The 19,030-nt window shown below is 46.8% G+C and overlaps 3 protein-coding genes across 5 annotated transcripts in view; all 3 read right to left on the minus strand.

Annotated features, from left to right (window-relative positions):
* The window catches only part of ENPP5 (ectonucleotide pyrophosphatase/phosphodiesterase family member 5), a 30,010-nt gene extending 25,131 nt beyond the window's left edge, over positions 1–4,879 (minus strand). Inside the window, exon 1 of the mRNA XM_073335789.1 lies at positions 4,803–4,879. The gene's annotated coding sequence lies outside the window, so the exon portion shown is untranslated. The remainder of the gene's footprint in view (positions 1–4,802) is intronic.
* Positions 1,589–3,864, minus strand: LOC140908118 (electron transfer flavoprotein-ubiquinone oxidoreductase, mitochondrial-like). Its single transcript, XM_073335085.1, is given in 2 exon segments — positions 1,589–2,758; positions 2,760–3,864. Coding segments are annotated over 2 exon segments (1,848 nt in total). The 5' UTR covers positions 3,533–3,864; the 3' UTR covers positions 1,589–1,683.
* A 4,774-nt stretch (positions 4,880–9,653) lies between the features above and the next one.
* Positions 9,654–19,030, minus strand: part of RCAN2 (regulator of calcineurin 2) — a 170,501-nt gene continuing 161,124 nt past the window's right edge. For all 3 annotated transcript variants that reach the window (XM_073335794.1, XM_073335792.1, XM_073335793.1), the window contains one exon: positions 9,654–17,432. In XM_073335794.1, the coding sequence (XP_073191895.1) occupies positions 17,272–17,432 (161 nt within the window). In that variant the 3' untranslated portion in view covers positions 9,654–17,271. The remainder of the gene's footprint in view (positions 17,433–19,030) is intronic.

Consider the following 19,030-nt stretch of genomic DNA (forward strand, 5'->3'; position numbering starts at 1 on the left):
CAAGGAGTCTGGTGACACCTTAAAGACTAAAAGATTTATTTGGGCATAAGCTTTCGTGGGTAAAAAACACTTCTTCAGATCCAACTGTGGTTTTTTACCCACAAAAGCTTATGCCCAAATAAATCTGTTAGTCTTTAAGGTGCCACCAGACTCCTTGTTGTTTCTCTAAGGGAGGAAACTATTATCTTCATTATACATATGGTCAATAACATAGCCAAGAATTGAACCTGGATCTCCTGGTCCCAATTCAGTGTTTTAATCTCAAGATCACCATTCTTCATGGTTTTTACAATTTCTGCTTCACAATATAATGTTTGAAAGCATAGCAACAAAAGTGACAGAGGAGTAGACCTAAGCAAAAGGATGTGAGATGTGGACATGTGAAGAAAACAACATTATAGTCTTCAAATACATGGAGGGACCAATTTCTATCACAAATCACCAAATAGTAATGGGTTTAAGACAGAGCTGGGAAAAAGTGAAGGTTACATTACAGAAAAACTTGATAACTTGTTCTATTGCAGAATCATTTTTACAGTTAACAAGGAAGATTACAGAAAAGAATGAATTAGAAAATAGCAGGTACTAAAGACCTCTTTAATACAGTGGGGAACTGGGAGCCTGGTGTGGAGCCCAGGCAGCAGATGGGTTCCAGCTGGAGCCCCGCCCCAAGTCCTGGGGTGACAGCCCAGCTGTGAGCCCTGCAGGGTTCACAGCAAGGAGCTTTTCTTGTCAATTTCACAGCTCCAGTGCCTAGCCATGAAATTGACAAGAATGACAGCCAACAGCCAAGGTAAGTAAGATAGTGTCTACACAGTTACTGTAGCACCCTAACTACACTGAAATAAGCCCTATGCCTCTCCTGGAGGTGGAATTATTAGGTCGGTGTAGTAGGGCACTTACACTGGCAGGAGCAAGCTTTAGCGTACACACTGACATAACTAGATCAATGTAAGCTCCCTTAAGTTGCCCTAACTCTATAGTGGAGATTGGACCGTAGCCTGACAAAGAAACAGCAGAGAGACAACAAATGGATTCTATGACAACTTTGCTGGGTGGCGCACTGGCTTGGCCAGAATGGACTACGTCTTAACCTTTGCTTCTCTATGGTGCTTGCTAACCTAAGAACTTCCAAATAGATCCTACTCTCTTTTGAGTAGGGCTGCCTGGCTGAGGTGCACTGGTCCCTGAGAAGTGTAAAAGTCATGATCTATCTCAGTTGGACTCACTGGGCAGAGTTCACAATGTGAAACAGGTGTACCGGAGCCCAGAGGCTCAGTCTCAGAGGCATTGAGGTCCAGTGACCTATCTTTAAGGAAGAGTGGGATCCATGGGGGATCTGGTACGCAGAAGAGGCTCCTCCAAGGAACTATTTAAAAACTGGGGTGCAGCACAGATACTGGGTCTGTGACCATCATCTAATCATCTCTTCTTGCCTTAAGAATCTATTAAACACATTCACTGAAGTTTGACATAAAAGGGATGACATACTGGAGGAGATCAATAGGGATCAAGACATTACAGGGATCTTCCACTAGAACCCCTTTTTCGCCCCTGACAGTGTTCACGCCTGTTATTTCAAGCTGACCAGGGCTGTTTTTTTTAGGCTTAGTTACACCATAGCATATATTTGTGTGAGGTTACAACGTGTCCGGGAAGTACACTGGATAGTTTTGATCAAATTTACATTCCATTATAAGCTGGCCCTCCTCCCCCTTCAGGTACTACCCAGTTAATATTCTGGCTTGGGTCTTTAATATCACATGTTTTACAGTGGACACAATTCTGAGCATTTATCTGCAACCGTAACCCTTCTCCTGTTTCCAGGGAAACATATTCATAAACACCTGCAGGACAGAATCTCTGTTCTGGCCCATTGTATATAGCTAAATTTTTGTTCACAGGGACACTGTCATCCTTCAGAGTCAAATGAGGAGGCTGGTCATGTTCATGATTTGTCCCACTTAGAGCCACAGAGGACAGGAGATCAAAACTGATTTTTCCATCAGGCTTTGGATATTCAATAGGAGTACAATCTTTGGCTGGCTTTAGCTGATCAGAGTCTGGCCCTGGATGTTTTAATGTCCATAGTTCCATTCCTCTCAGTATCCAATAAAATATACCAGTATAAATCATTCCTCCATAGACACCCAGTACTCCATGGCAGGAAGGTCCGATATTCCTAACAGAATAGAGCTCTTTCCACACCCGGGATTTCTTCAAGTTTTCTTCATATTCAGGCACATCAAGTCCTATTGTCTTCGATTGGAGGTTCTCATTAGTTAGTTGGTTGAAAACAGCTTCTGAAGCCAACATGCCACTTTTCATTGCAGTGTGTGTACCTTTGATTTTAGGAACATTCATGAAACGAAGACTGCAACCAATTAATACTCCACCAGGGAAAGTGAGTTTGGGTATAGACTGGAAACCACCTTCATTCAAGGCTCTAGCACCATAGCCAATCCTTTTTCCACCCTCAAAAGTGGGCTCCACACTGGGATGATGCTTCCATCTCTGGAACTCTTTAAATGGGCTCAAATAGGGATTTTGATAATCTAAACCAACCACAAACCCAAGAGCTACCAATGGTTCACCTTCATTTGAATGATAAAGAAATGATCCTCCATATGTATGTCTGTCCAAGGGCCAGCCCACAGTGTGTTCCACTCTTCCTGGTTTCCATTTCTTTTCATCAATAAGCCACAACTCTTTCAGTCCGATACCATAGCTCTGGGGTTGACATTTGTCCCTTAGATTGTAATTGTTTGGCAAGATGTCCATGACAACCTTCTGCAAAGAACGTGACTTTGGCATGTAGCTCCAAACCTCTTTCAAAGATAGCTTTAGGTGCTCCATCCTTTTGAATGCCTACATCATTAGTGGCAATCCCTTTCACACCGCCATCTTCATGAAAAAGAACCTCAGCTGCTGCATAGCCTGGATACACCTCAACACCCAAAGCTTCTGCTTGCTCACCCAGCCAATTCACAAAGTGCTCCAGGCGCACTATATAATTCCCATGATTAGTCATTGGAAGGCCTAGAAGAATTGGCACTGGAATTCTGGAATTCTTTGTTAAAATCCCAAATTTGTCTTCAGTTACTGGAGTCTGAAGTGGAGCCCCTCGCTCCTTCCAGACCGGTAAGAGTTCTTCCAAAGCTCGTGGCTCAAGACAAGCACCAGAAAGTATATGTGCACCGATCTGAGCAGCCTTCTCCACCAAGCAAACACGAACTTCTTTGCCATACTCATTGGCTAACTGTTTAAGTCAAATAGCTGCAGAAAGACCCGCAGGGCCTGCTCCAACTATAACAACATCAGCTTCTTCTGCAAATCTTTCCATGTTCACCCCTTCCCATCGTTTGTCTTTGTTCCGAGAATGAATAGTATAGTGTGTAGTGATTCGAGGCACAGAGGAAGTAGAAGCCCATCTTGCAATACACAAAGGCGGTAGAATGTCTTCCTTTACTGACTTTAAAGCATGCAAACAATGATGTGCTTGGCTGGAGAGCGTGCAGAGCGGCAGTGGCATGGTGCCTGCCTGGTCGCCCCCTGGGGACGGGGCAGCCTCCCCTCAGAGCCGGGACAGGGGGCGAACGCTGCCACTGCCCGCTATGCACAGCCTGCCCCCCAAAGCGCCCGGGGGTCCCCCGCTCTGCCTTCCCCGAGCACCCGGGCTCTGAAGCTCCGGGTCAGCCTGCCGCCGCGAGCCCACACACAGCCCCGGCCAATGGCATTCACCCCACACAGCACACACCCGCAGCTCTCGCCACCCCGTCCCCGCCCCACTGCGCCTGCGCACCAGGCTACCTGCCGGGAGACCTGACCAGGGCTGTTGCATAGGTCTTGTTTCCCTAAGATGACAGTGGGAAGTTTGGTTTTAACCTGCCACATGCACCTTGCCTTGATAAAATTACTGAGAGGAGCCCTGGGCATTCAGATACACTAGGGTGATGGGCTTATAACAGACAATAATTTAGATTGCAATCCAAGCAAAATGTCTCAAAAGCACAGTTCAGTGTAGAAATGCAGAGGGGATCAGCACGGAGCATTTGGATCAAGCAGGACAGAGGGAGATGTGAGCCTGTGTGGCTTTTTGGGGGTGGGAGGGGTGGAGAGGTTATCTTCTCCTTCCCACCAACCTGCACATCTGAAATTAGTCAGGGAAATCAATAGTAAAATAGATTTCAGAGTAGCAGCCGTGTTAGTCTGTATTCGCAAAAAGAAAAGGAGGACTTGTGGCACCTTAGACACTAACCAATTTATTTGAGCATGAGCTTTCGTGAGCTACATCCGATGAAGTGAGCTGTAGCTCAGGAAAGCTTATGCTCAAATAAATTGGTTAGTCTCTAAGGTGCCACGAGTCCTCCTTTTCTTTTTTAGTAAAATAGAGGTTTAGCAAACCCCACCCAGCCTCATCCTCCAGCTGGCCTCCTGATCCCTAGCTGGGGGAGACAGGCACCCACACAACCTGCCCCCAATCTAGAGAAGCAAGTCTCAGGGGCAGCCACCCCACCCCCCATGTCCTTGTCTGGGCACACCCGATACATGGGTCTAGAAGGGGGAGCTGACAACCCCCTAGGACAACATGTCGGTATCCACAGGGGAGCCAGCACCACCCCTCCACAGAACGGCATCCCACGGGGCCAGAGGGAAGAGCCGGCAACGCCCCCCAGAGATCGGTATCCCGGGAGGGGGCCCGAGTGGGGAGCCGGCACCGCGATAGGTCGGTATCCCAGGAGGGGGAGGGGCGAGCGCGGGCCCAGCCACTCACGGGGGAGGGGGGCAGAGGGGGCACGTACCTCAGCGCCTCAGTCACACGCTCCTGGCGGCCCGCTCACAAGCGGTACCGCGCCGAGCCGCTGCTCCGCGCCCCTCCCAGACCCCGCCCCTTCCCGGATAAGCCCCGCCTCCTCCCGCCTATTGTTCGGGCACTTCCTGTGCCCCGCTCCCTGCCCCCAATGGCCAGCGACGCTGTCCGTCAGGGGTTGGGGAAGCGGGGCGGAGAGGGACGCGTGCGCAGTCGGGAGAGCAGGTGACGGGCGCGGGCCGGGTGTTGCCATGGTGCCGCGGGCAGCTGGGCTCTTCAGGCTCGCAGCCACCCTCCCCGGCCTGAGCCCTGCCTGCTCCTAGCCCTGGCCGGCAGCCGACCTGTGCCCCCCCCCCCCCCCGCGCACGGCCTGTGAGCTCGTTGGGGGGCAGGGGCTAGCCTGGGGCCCGGGGCATCGCCTCAGCCTGGGGCTGGAGGCCAAGCGGGACGCTGTCAAAGGGTGGGCGCGGCTCTGGCCCTGCGGCTGAGTCGTTTCCAGCCGAACCCAGAGGCGAGTTACAGTTTTGGGGGGTCCTGGGCCAGAGCCAGTGGGGCGCCAGGCGGAGCAGGTCAGGGTGCCTGGGCAGGGGCCCGGCTGGCCCAGTGGCTAGTCCGCCACTGGCCGAACCAGCTCCTCACAGCCATGCCCAGAGCAGCCCCCTCCAGCAGCATGGGCCCCCCAACTCCACTGCCCCAGGGCAGGGCTACGCACCTAACTCCTTTTAACAGACAGCTTGATAAAGATAGGGCGGGGTTGCCTTCGGGTGACCCCACAGCAAGCGTGAAAAATCAGGACTGGGGTGGGAGGTAATAGGAGCCTATATAAGAAAAAGCCCCAAATATCAGGACTGTCCCTATAAAACAAGGACATCTGGTCACCTTAGGTTGCCTGCACTAGCAGGAGCTTGGACACATCCCCCCCGGTGTGCCATACATGTAAACCTTGGGGCAATGGTAGGAACATCAAAGAACGCTTTAGCACCGTAGGTATGAAGTGGTCTCCTTTTCTTTCTCACTCTGCTCACACAGCAGTGCTGTGGACTTCCTTGCTGCAGAAATTGCAGCTTCTCTGTCACTCTGTGCCAAATTAGCAAGATGTCTCAAATGGTAGACTCCATTTGATTTGCTGAGTCTAAAGACAGATTTTTTTTCCAAATAGCAGATGGGGTGATGCAGAATCACATCCAGTTAAGGCATGTACAGCAGGAAGTATCTTGCAGAAGTCAGAAGTGAGTGTGTCACAAATTGCATGCACAGGTACGATAGGTGCTGTGATTGGTCCTCCCTTGCCAGACTTAAATACGGTCGTCTTGGCCGTAGCAGGGGTGCCAGATATCTTGACTGGCCTGAAGAAGCTACATGCCCCCTAAGAATCAAGTGCACGTCTCACAATTCTCTCCATTTGTTCTTCACCAACATCTGCTATTTTCAGCAGAGACTCTTGTAACATCAGATGTTACATGCAGTCCAGTAGATATGTTGATAAGCACCCCTGGATGTGATTCGGGGTCCAATGAGTTTATCTTATTGTTGATGACATGATTGGCAAGAGCTGTAACCTGCTTTTCATCCCTCTTCAATGCAGAGGCAAGGACTTGTTTGTGGACTGTGTCTTCACTACTTCTTGTTAGGTGACTTCTTTCTCATAGCTTTTGCATATTTACTCAGGACATGTCTTGTGGGGGTCCATCTAACAAGGGCTGGATTCTTTTTTGTCAGTCCTACAATCCCACTTCTGCCCTTTGAGTCTTTGAAGACAGTTTTCTTTGTTCCCTAGGGTGGCCAGATGTCCCGTTTTTATAGGGACAGTCCTGTTTTTTGGGACTTTTTCTGATATAGGCACCTATTACCCCCCACCCCCATCCCACTTTTTCACAGTTGCCATCTGGTCACCCTACTGTTCCTGCATCACTCCAAATGCCACTGAAAGAACCAGGTGTCTGACATACATTCCCCTGACTCAGAGGCATCATGTACTTCCTCAAGGAGATTTAACATACCAAGAATGTAGACTGATATCCATATGGCATAGTCGGACCTGCCTGCAGTATGGAACACTGTGTGTGTAAGGCATTAAGAAGTTGAAATGAACTTAAACAGTAAAAACTTCTGGTCATAGTCATGTTGCAGTGTTTCTGGAACCGTGCAAAAAATGACTCTCTCATTTTGGGTACTATATTTTCACCTCACCTGCAGGTTTACGGCACCATTGGACAGCTCCACATCATACCACACCTGAACATATATAAAATAAGCGTTCAAACGATATAAGATGTGGGTGTGTGTAGGGTAGGCAGATTGAACTCCAAAAATATGGCAACTTTTCAGAGAATTGTCACATACCTGTATAGGCAGGGAACTGTTCACTCTGGAGATACCCTAGTCAGAAGGGAAAGAGACCAGAGGATTGGTCTCCACCCAAGAGAAGTGACAGCCAAAGTAGTCGGAAACCTGAGGGTGAGTGCCCTTGCTGGACCACTGAACGGAACTACATGTGCAGTCGTCCTGAACCGTGACATATGTTCTTCTGAAGGCAGCTGAGGCAGGACTAGGATATTCTCAGTTAAGAGGTCTAGACTTCCAGAGGAGCACTGGTGAATGCAGTGTGACCTGTAGGAAATGCTGCCAATGGCATTTAAAACAGGAACTTGTCCCCCTTTCCTCCCCACACACACTTTTGCCTCTGCCCTTCTCTCTTCCCCAAACCCAAGCAGAGCTGCCTACAACTTGGCATGGGAAGAGAACCAGAGGATCAATAGACTCCACTCGGAACGTTGCTATTGTCAGTCTATTTTAAGTAGAAGGTGCTCAGGTCCAGACCTCAACAATATATAGGCACCTATTTCCCATAGAAATCCCTTTGAGGATCTGGGCTGCAGATATTACTATGACGGGTAGCAGGCAGGACAAACCCTAAAATGGACAGAATTATATAAATTGATTTGGATGAAATCTGACAATTACAAATTCCTCTAAAGTCTTCAGAATTTCAGGGGGGAGGGAGAGTTTTCCTGAAGAGCTCGAAACCTTTTACACAAACATGAATCCCTGTGAGGAAGCAAAGTGTCACTGCCCATTTATGAGTTTCTGTATGCGGTGATTTCAAACACAGAGAGCAGTGGATTTTGTTCCAAACATCTTAGTTTTTTTGTTCATGAGTACTCCAAGGCTGTCAAGGAAATGCAAGTGGCTACTGATTCTTTTTTTCAGTCACTTTTGGGGCACTATTTTCTGTGCAAAGCCCTCGGCACCACCATTTGAGAATGGTCAGTGGTAAAAATTGCAGACGATAAGCTATTGCATATTGAGCCAAACCCTGGACCCTGAGCAAAGCTTAAGTAAAAGTTGTGTTCTGGAAAACAGTGTATGTTGGAAGGGGTGACCTGATTTCATGCCAGGGCCAGCCCCACTGGAAACTGAACTGTAGCTGGGAGAATAGCTGGAACAACCTAGAACTCTCTTCTTCATCCAAGCATGAGATTACGAGAGTCTGTACTATGCACAGACTGAATGAACGCGCCCTTTATATGCCCCCAGCATAACCAAATTTCCCCACCTCAATGGTGAGTCAGAGATGCATCACTAAACTCCCCTTAGCACATAGGGTTGTGTCATCTCTTGTCCTTTTACACAGCAGGCTCACTCCCTGTGACCCTTCCATTGGCACACAAACATCTATCTATATAAACATTATGGCAGAATCAGAAACAAAAACAAACAATTGTGTGGCCAGGGTTTTGCCCACTACAATGAAAGCAAGCTGTTCCTATCTGGCGCATGCTCATGGAGTTTAATTATTTATTAATAAGTTATTAGTTGTATATTTCACACTTACACTTCTGCCTAGTTACTAGTAATTTGCAATGGCAGGAGGAAAGGATTGTACATCATCCATTCAAGGCCAGATTCTGTTCCCTTGCGTGGGGGGATGCCTTACTCTGTGAGGTTTATTTCAATGATCTACTCATGCAGTAACGCACCACGCAGCTGAGGGACAGTGGGAGAATATGGTCCTCTGCCATTTTACCTATGTTTCTGTAAACATGGAGGACTGGTGTTCTGTTGATATCTGAACACATTCAGTGCTGGGGATTATAATATAAGACATGGCTGTTGTTTTAAACATTCATTTTTGTAGAGTCTGTGCCTTATTTGATATTCTGAATTATTAAAGCACAGATTGACAAATGAAAAACTATGGGTCCAACATTAGTGCACAACTTGAATGTATCTTGGAAATGTGTTTTATTGATCTGATTTGTATAAAATGTGACATCAGTACCTAGAAATTGACAGATTGGCTCAGACCCAGGGTCCATCTAGTCCAGTATACTGTCTCTGACAGTGGCCAGCAACAGATGTGTCAGAGGAAGGTGCAAGAAACCTTGCATTACACCGATGTGGGATAAAACTGTACACAAGCATGTGGTTAACAAAACCTACTTAGGTGCCTTTAGGCAACTGTGTTTTTCTGTCTTGTTAAATATTGTGACTCTTAAGCCTATGGTGGTACCACCGATTCATAGCTATTAAACTATGAAGGTAGTAGGTTGATAAACACACCTTGGTGGTGGTCAGTGAATATTCATCCTTCAGCAACAAAATGAAGCCTCCTCCTCCTGGACTAAAGTGGTACCTGGCAAGCTTATAGTTGTCAGGACTGTCCACTAGAGGGAGCCATTGGCGCACATTAAGCCAGCATGCTGCATTTATCTGTTGTTACAAATAGCTGGAAAGGGGGTAATGTTTTCTTGGCCATGGGAAATGCTTTGGCTGCTTGAAATTAATATATTGTGGTGATTAATGATAATCAAAGGAAATTAAGAATAGGCAAGAAGTTCAGTAATTCCACCAAAATGTTTAATACCATATTAGATTTCCACTGAAGTACAGAGCTAATGTATTTGTACAAAATATATGATTAAAAATAGTATTGATTTATAATATGTACAGATATGTCACATCTTTGTCAGCAATCCAGACACTTGAATAAGGAGAACATGGTTAATGGTCTCAGATCCACAATAACATACATGAAAGGCTTCTGCAGCTAATCACAATAGGACAACTTGCTAAATCAACAGTAAGGATGAATCAGTCAATATGGATGACACATTCCTTTCAGAAATCTCTGAATGAGAAGCAGTCTGCTCTAAAATGGATTCAAAACATTTATACTTTTTTTTTTCTAAATTGATAGTGAAGAGAACATGTCTTCAGGACACTAATGTTGACACAATGACGGTCCTGTACTAGATTAATGATCTATCACTTTCAGTGGTTTATTAAACAAGGCTGATTTTCTGATGTACAGAAGATAGACCAGTTTACTCCTGCTGGCCTGATCCTATTCTCAGGAAGTCAATGGGAAAACCTCTGTTAACTTCAGCAAGAGCAAGATTGAGCCCCCTATTTCATGGATATGAATTACAGGGGATTAAATCCTGGAGTCTTTATTCAGGTGCTGAATGCTTTTAATTCCCATTGACTCAGAGGATGATCAGCCCTTCAGGTGCAGCATCAGGTTCCTAGTGCTTACTTGAGCAAGGTTCCCTAGACAAAGAAATCCTGGACGCTAGGGCCTGCAGATACTGCACTGTTGGAATACTGGTATTCAGAGAGTGCCTGGGTGGTGATCTTTACCCATCTGGGAGTGAGCATCTGTTAAAGGGGTTGATAAACCTTATTATGCCTTCTGAACATCCCTGCTCTAGAGGCAGGAGAGGGTTTCACTCCCCTGGTAAGAATGCAGCGTAGCAAGTGCTGTTCTGCCTGTACTCCTCTCCAAGCCAAAGCATCTGCCCTGGCCGGTTTGCAGGTGCCTCAACCTCGTTGGGGTAGGTAGTGGCACTTGCTCTTCACTGTCCTTGCACTCTTCTGAGCACAAACAGTGGAACCATGGCCAACCCTCACCTAGACATGTGAGGTAACAGATCTCTTGGGCTACCCCCATCCTTACACATCTGCACGGGGCGCAGCACAATCTGCCCCATATGGTGTTGCTCAAAGCCTCCGTAACTCCAACTGCAAAGCCAGTGAACATGGTACAGTGTGGGTTGCTGAACTTTGCCCTGTATGAGGTTCTTGAATAAAAGGTGCCATATTCCTCACCAGCTTAACTATTAATTTCAGTGTTGTTACACCAGGGATTAATCTTGGCCAGGACCTGTCCAGTACCTTAATCTTTTTTAGCCAGCAATCCTTGTATATTTTGGTAACTATTATTGTAAAGTGGCTTCCTTGAGGAGAACGCAAAAGCTTCAAGATGAGACATTGCTTTATTTTCTTATATGTTAACACAGTGGATAAGTAATTGCAGTACTTAAAAAAAAAACCTTCTTGCAAATTTAGTTTATTAAAGAATCTTGAATGGAGGAGGAGGAGGAGGAAACCTACTGTGATTTTGAGTTTCAATGGTTAGCAGGAAATTGCTGAACCAAAACCAAAACGAATAGCAGTTGCACTAATCAGGATTATTCATAATAACCAGCCCAACATCCCTCTTCCAGGAAAAAACAGTGCCGTCCCCGTCCCCGTCCCCCCTCCCCCCGATCTATGACAAAGTACTGTAGGACTGTTATCACCTCCGATAAATCATTCTGATGAGTCTAGGAGTAATTCTAACAAATAATTTGCAGACTGTCTATTATCAGGCAGTAACTAACTACAAGCCCAATCCTGTAACGTGTTAAGTCCCCTTTGAAAACAGGGCCTCTGTGCAAAAAGTGAGTCAGCAATGATCATTCTAGTTGTTGCCTGCTTTGGGATTCCCAGTGCATCCTGTCTGCTCTAATGTATGTCCTATTTAGGTTGTAAACTCTTTGGGGTGGTGATTATCAATTTGTGTCTTGCACAGCCCTAAGCACATCACCGGTAACAAAATACATGCACAACTTTGGCGTGCAGTCAGTTGTGCAAGTAATCAGAGCATGAACCAGTTAGGTGCTGAACAACTGGAGGTGAGACATGCCTTCAATTCTGACTCCCCAGAGATGCTCGGCATCTTGCAGGATCAGGCCCTGATTGCACACTCTCACTTGTGTGCAAATGCCTACTACAGAAGTGTAACAGCCCATTTGTGTGTTCAGATTAAGTGCTTAATGGGATTTTGTGCATATAACGTCAGTTATTACATTTGCCCATGCAGAGTCCAGGTGAGGCCTGTCTAGAAACATGGCCCGCAATGTTCACTTTGGCAATCATTGGGCTTATTTCCAGGCAATGTGGTTTTTCCCTTTTATGCCCTATTCAAACACAAATAGAACTTTGACAATTTTCACGTTTCAGTACAAATCAGCCAAAGAAGCTTTTCTCATTGTATCTGGGGTAAGCTCACATGCTGCCTAGCAATAGAGAATAATTAGGAGTTATACAGATCATTTTACTCCTGGATCCCATCCCTACAGACAGAAAGAATAAGGTCTACATTGTCAAGAGACCAATGATTTTTGTGTGCTTCAATTTTTGGATGGCAAGCTGAGACATTAAAGGGTCCTGATTTTCACCAAGTTCCGAGCACCATCTCTGAAAATCAGGCCCCTTTAAGATGCCTTGTATTGGGCACCAAAATCATTAGTCACTTATGAAAATTAGATCTAAAGGACTTGCACAAGGTCACACACAAGAAATCTATGGTGGAGCTGGGTAGAGAACCCAAATCTTCTGTCTCCAGTCCTTTGCCTTAAACACAAAATAATCCTTCAGGACTATCCTAGAAGAAGAGGAAAAATACCCTATATGAATCGACATGGTAGACCATAATCCATCACTGGTATTTTGTGGTAATCAGGATTAGTATTGTTATTTTCATTTTAAGATTAGGCATTTTCTCAGTGCCAAGTTACCTATTTAAATATGCATATGTATCATGTTTACCCATATCGAACAGCCTCTGTGGAGTCATTTCAGTTGGTAGAGACACATATTTGCTCTTCTGAAGTGATGCAGTGTGCTATTTTTACACACTCCCAAGCAAGTTCAGATACGGTATAAGCAGTGTAAGTTTATGAAAGTCAGTGGAATTGCAACTACTTAAATTAGATTTGATTTTTACCATCATATCTTGCCACAAATTGTCATAATTTGTACAGAGAACAATAGTGACTGAAGTGAAAGCTTGCATATATCACACTTATATTTCCTTTATCCTCCTGCTCCAGAAACACAGGCCCACTTGAACTAAAGGATAATCTCCAGTCAGCAGCATGTGACCTGTGACGCACATTTAAGCAGTCCTGACTCCATCCAGTAGTGAGCAGTAGTGCACATTCACACTAGCCAGTTCACTAGACTGTTTTAGCCTTTCTTGAGGATTGCTTTCCAAAATGCTAAAAGCAAGCAGAACACATGGACAAATCATCATTTGCCATATTTATTTTTTAAAACTAAGCTCTGAGATATACAAGTGCAAAAGTGATTCATTAGCCAATAGCCTTTTTTAATACTCCTATAAAATATAACTAAATAGAATTAAAAGATGTGTACAGTATAATGGAAATGCTGACACATAACTAACTCTCAAAGTGCTAGGATGTACCACTGTAAAGTCTTACAAGACTATTTAGCTGAGTATCATTCTATACAAAAGACATTCCCTTTGTCTCAAGAAAGGCCCTTTTCACTGTCACTGCATGAAAAGAGAACTAGCCAATTTGGGAGAAAATAAATGTGGAAATGTAGGGTTGTAGTTTACCCACAGGACACCTTTTTAACCTGTTCAAGATTTTTTAAAAAAGTACTGATCCATGTAGCTCAGATATTATAGCAAGGTTTTTTGGGGGTGGCAATTCTGCCATGGGATCAGCTAGTATGATGTTCTAGTGATGACAGTGGGTCCCCACAAGGACATGTGGGTCCCATTACAACACTGAGACTTTTGACATTGACTACTATTTATTTTTGAAATGTTTGAGCACCCTGCTTTGAGTTTAGGGAAGTTAAATGCACAAATACGTTTACAAAAGAAGTCACCGTTTGCAGAGTATGAAAGAGTCTGAGTTCAGAGAAGAAGGGGGAGGACAAGTGGGGTAGATGGGACACCAGTAATAGCAATTGTAACCTTCATTTTCTCTACTCCATTTCTAACCAGAGGAGTGAGTAATGTACATCCACTAGAGGGTACCATTTCACCTCTAGAAAACCATTTCAGTAGTATCTCAGAACCCATTTGAAAGCAAGTTTAAAGAATCAGGGCCAAATTCTGCTCTCACTTACACTGGTGTGAATCAGGAGTAACTCCAGTGAAACTAGTCCTGATTTACAGTGCTCTTATAAAGCAGAATCTACTTTTGGTGTTGCAAGTGAAAGTCATAGTAGCTGAGTTTGCAGACCTTACATAGACAAAACTCCCATTGAAGTCAGCAGGGCCACAGGATCTGGACTACTGAATTTATGTAGAAAATTTGCTTTTCAAAGCGGTCAGCCCTTTTTGAGGAAGCCTGTTTTCTATTACTAGTCAGGATTAGGCTGCTGGTGAGATACAAAGATGGCTTGCCAGGTTCTCAAATGTTATTTTCATACTAGAGAGGTTAATCTATAATATCAGAAGTATTGTTCTTTCACATAGTGATTTATAAACCCTGATTGCAGCCATATCAGGATTCCCGTGGGTTATCTCAATCTTTCAGCTGTGTTTTTCTTTCTGTGGTTTGGACAGTGAAGCTATTTCCTACACCCTCCTGCATAGTACCCTACAGCTCCACTCTTTTAGGACCTACCATAGTCAATTAACTATGCCTGTCTTTAAGTATCCCTTGTGTGCATGTCCCATAATGCACTTTGAGACAATAAGACAGACGTGAATATTAAACTAAAACTGATGCTTCAGTCACAATAGATTTTTTAATCTGAGTTGGGCCCAAGTTGCATAGTTTGGACCCGGATCCAAACCCCCGAAAGTCTGATTTTGCTTCAATGTGGGGACTAGGTTTGGGTTCCTTATTCATTGTTTGATTTTTGTACATAAAAGATCAGATCCTCAGCTGGTGTAAACAGGTAAATGGAGCTACACAGATTTACAGCAGCTGAGGATCTGGCCCCCAAATCTCTGCCATCTCAAAGTGACGGTTTTATTCAGGAAATGTTACATTTAAATCTCACATAAAAATACTATTCATAATTAACTGTCTAAAGCCAAGGGATCTTGACATCAAAATAGCATTTTATCTACGCAGTAACACATGAAATAGGAGGGGATTTGTTCTCCTTAAATACTATAGCTTGCCTGATGTACCATTTTCAGCAGGAATGGTCATATTATAGTCCCAGGGTGGAAGGTGATTTAAAATAAGAAGAATATCATTCTTTAAATCAATTCTGAAAGCATTGCCAAAAAGTAATAATGTGAATTAGCGGAAAAGCTTTTTTTTTTTTTTTTTTTTAAAGACGGTCATCTGTCTAGATCCCATAAAACTGTTAAAGTCAAGTCTCATTTAGGTTAGGTCTCTGCTAGACTGAACATGCTCGTTTAACCTAAGTGTGAATGTATGCTAGGTGGTGTCCATACTGCAATGAGAATCATCGCCATAAGGGTTATGCATAAGCAAGGCTCTAGTTCTCAGTGGGAATATTAAAGAATGGTGATGGTCAGAAAAGGAACTCTGTAAAAATGGCTCATTTTTACACCCACAGCTCTGTTCTCCCTGTGGGCATTGAGAATTCTCTGCTGATTTTAGTGAAGAAATTACATGTTTTTCTTTCTGTCGGTATTGCTGAGTCAATACAGCAATGGGAAAATGAGCTAGAGTCCATTGAAGCATATGTATCCTTATGGTTAATTAAGATTCTGCCACTGTAATTTTCAGAAACTTCCCAACAAGGTTTTATTACAGAACCTAGCTTGACTTTCAGATCCCAAGTTGATCTTGCAGGGTTGAGAAATAGAAAAACTTTCTTTTTACTTGTAAATGGAGCAAACTAGAGAGGAAAGGCATTGAGACTTTAAACATGGAACCCCTCAGTGCCATCTCTACAGAGTCTTTTTCAAGCGGGTAAGGGTAGAACTGCAGCTCATTTGCTTATGCCCCAATCCTGCAAAGCCATATGCATACGCTTAAGTTTCATAACATTCATTTCAATGGAACTACTCACGTGTGTCAAGTTAAGCTCACGTGCCTTTGTAAGAGCAAGGCTTAAAGCTCTAGAAAGCACTTTCTCGAAACGGTGAGCGTGCATGAGAATAATTAACAGAGATGATCTGCCCAGGTAGAAAATCCAAATATCTAAGTACTCTCTGCTACCACTCACACTGAAAGCACAAAAATGTCAGTAATCCTGTGCATTTTATGAGTGGCAGGGACATGTAGGAGTGAGTGAGACAGGAGAGTAAATTCCATGCAGTCTAAGTTCAAGTTTAAGTGTGGTCCTGTTTTATTTGGCCTGGGGGCGGGAGAACACTGCATACAGCTAAATATGGATTTTAAAACACATCAAGCAAAGGGGGAGGGGGAGTGCTGATTATTAGGGATGAGCAAATATTTGCAAATAGCTGGAGTATCAGGGCTATCCAGCATACCACTGGAAACCTCTGCCCATCACTGCTGTTTGCTGCTACCATGAGACAGCAATGAATCCCAGCATAATGGGAAGTTAGCTTCTCCATCCTAACCTCAGGGGTGCAGGAAAAGAGAAGTTAACACCCTTGCCCTCCTGCTGGGAGGGAATGTGAGGATTTCCCCCACTGCTAGCAGCCTGGCTCCCTCTCATTGGAGGGCCAAGGATTGAAGGACACCTCCCCCTTCACAAAATCCTGCCTCCCCCTTCAGCCCAATGCACTCTAGGGTGTCAGCCCCAGATTTAAAGGGCCAGTGTATTCAGCAGCAGTCAGGTGACAGGAGTGTTTCAGTCCCCTGGCTGTAACTGAAACATGCAGAGAACATGTCCCCTGATGACATTGCCAGGGGGAGTGAAAGGCCTCTGGGTTGCCCCCCCACAAGATAAATGCTCAGTAAGTGGAGGCGAAGGGGTTAAAGGCCACTGAGCTGCTACCTCACAAGATGACACCAGGTAAGAATAAGGGACAAGAGGGAGACCCAGGTCTGCTGGGGAGTAGTGGAGGGTGGGGAGTGGGATCCTGTGGGAAGGGGAGCAGAGAATGATGTTCTGCTTGTCTGAACGTTAATCCCACCCTCAGCCTATTTGCCCATCACTAGTTTACTAAGCAATGCTTCTGGTTTTGCTACCATTACAATGTGCAATGCTATGAAAAACCCTCAGACTGAACCCCACCCCTATTCTAGCCCCTTTCACAAGATCTATTACACTCGATGGCAAGTGATATGGTTACATGTACAAAGAACTTTTTCCTAGCCCTTGTGTTAGACAGGCTTGAGTACAGAGAAGGGATTTCAATGAGCTAGATGTCCCATTACCCAACAGGCAATGGCTGCCCTTCAACAAAACATAGCAAACAGAAAACAAAGAGCCATGCTGGAGGAGAGAAGTGCTACTCCGGCTGGAGAGGCTCAGTTAGACACAGGAGGAGGCAGGCCAGGGCGCCGGGTTTGAATAATTTTTGGCTTTGGAGAATTCTTTGGGTCCTCTTCTTCCTCTGTGTCGCTGTCGCAGACATGCACCACCACGCTCGGGGTGGACTCTGTCCCTGCATGCAGCTCGTACTTCTCCCCTGGAAGCAGACATAAGTGGTTAGGTCAAAGGTCACCAGAATGAGAGCGCCAAACATTGACTTTGGCCTTGTCTGTCTCCACGAATAGCCCTGATTCAGCAATCAGTGTAGCTGCACCATGGCTGAGCCTTAAGCTTAGACAAAGACACACAGGGGTTTGCTTTCAGGGGTGGCATCATTGTAGAAATTTTGGTGGTGCCCAGAACCCGCCCCCCCCAAAACTCCACCCCCCCCACCTGCCTAAGGCTCTGGGAGGCAGTTTGGGTGGGGGAGGAGTTCTGGGGTGCAGGCCCTGGGCTGGGGCAGGGGATTGGGGTGCAGGCTCCGGGAGGGAGTTTGGGTGCAAAAGGGGTGAGAGGTTGGGCTCTGAGAGGAAGTTTGGGTGTGTGTGGGGGTCTGGGGTGCAGGCTCTGGGAGGGAGTGCAGAGGGCTGGGGTGAAGGCTCTGGGAGGGAGTTTGGGGGGCAGGAGAGGGTGTGCGGGAAGGGGGTGGGGGTGCAGGCTTGGACCGAGCTTAGGTGCAGGCTGGGCTGGGGGTGGGGCTGTAGGCTCTGGGAGGGAGTTTGGCGGTTGGAGGGTGTGCGGAGCGAGGGGGTGCAGGGGTGAGGGCTGTGGGGTGGGGATCAGGGGTTTGTGAGGGGGCTCAGGGCTAGGGCTGGGGGGGGTTCATGATGCAGGAGGCGGCTCAGGGCTGAGGCAGAGGGTTAGGGTGACGGGGGATAAGGGCTCTGGGGTGTGGGAGGGGCTCAAGACTAGGGCAGAGGGTACAGGTGCGGGGGGGTGAGGGCTCTGGCTGGGGATGAGGGGTTTGGGGTGTTGGAGAGGCTCAGGATTAGGGCAGAGGACTCTGGCTGCGGGTGAGGGCTCTGGGGTGGGGCAGGGCTAGGGATGAGGAGTTTGGGGTGCAGGCAGGCTGCCCCGGGGCTGGGGCCAGAGAGGACTCCCCATCCAGTCCTCTCCCTGCCAGCAGCAGTGAGCTCTGGGGGAGGAGCCCGCCCTCTCCTCCCCAGGAGCACACTCACCCCCATCACTGTCACTGCACTTACTCCTAGGGCCCCTCTCAGGTCCAGGAAGCCCCCTCGCCTCGCCTGTGGTGGGGGCGGGGGCGGGGTGCTGCTATCACGTGTGCCTCCTCCCCTGCTGCTGCCCCTCACTGTAGCCTTACGGGGAGTGAGGGATGGGGCTGCCCCTGGCCCAGCGTGGGGAAGGAGCGGTGACTGCGGGTGGAGGGTCAGCCCTGTGCTGGTGGAGGGTCCTGCTGGAAAATGTAAGGGTCTGAGGTGGAAGGGCAGGGTAAGGGCAGCCTGCCCTGGCACTAGGGGATGGGGGGCACTAGGACCCTCCGTGGCAGCTGATGCTGGGAGCCAGCAGAGCGGAGGCAGCCCGGAGCTGGGGCCTGTGGGAGGCGCACGGGGGCAGCAAGTGGGGGCCGGGGGACACTCGGGGAAGCGCGCAGGAGCAGCAGGTGGGGCTGGGGGAGAGACCCAGCCCCAGACATTGGTGGAGCTGGGCCCCCGGGCCCTGAATATTGCTGGAGCCCGGGCACCACAGGCCCATACAACTCGCCAGGGGTCAGCACCCCTGCAACTACACCGAAAG

This window comes from Lepidochelys kempii, chromosome 3 (genome assembly GCF_965140265.1).
Source record: "Lepidochelys kempii isolate rLepKem1 chromosome 3, rLepKem1.hap2, whole genome shotgun sequence".
NCBI classification, from domain to species: domain Eukaryota; kingdom Metazoa; phylum Chordata; order Testudines; family Cheloniidae; genus Lepidochelys; species Lepidochelys kempii.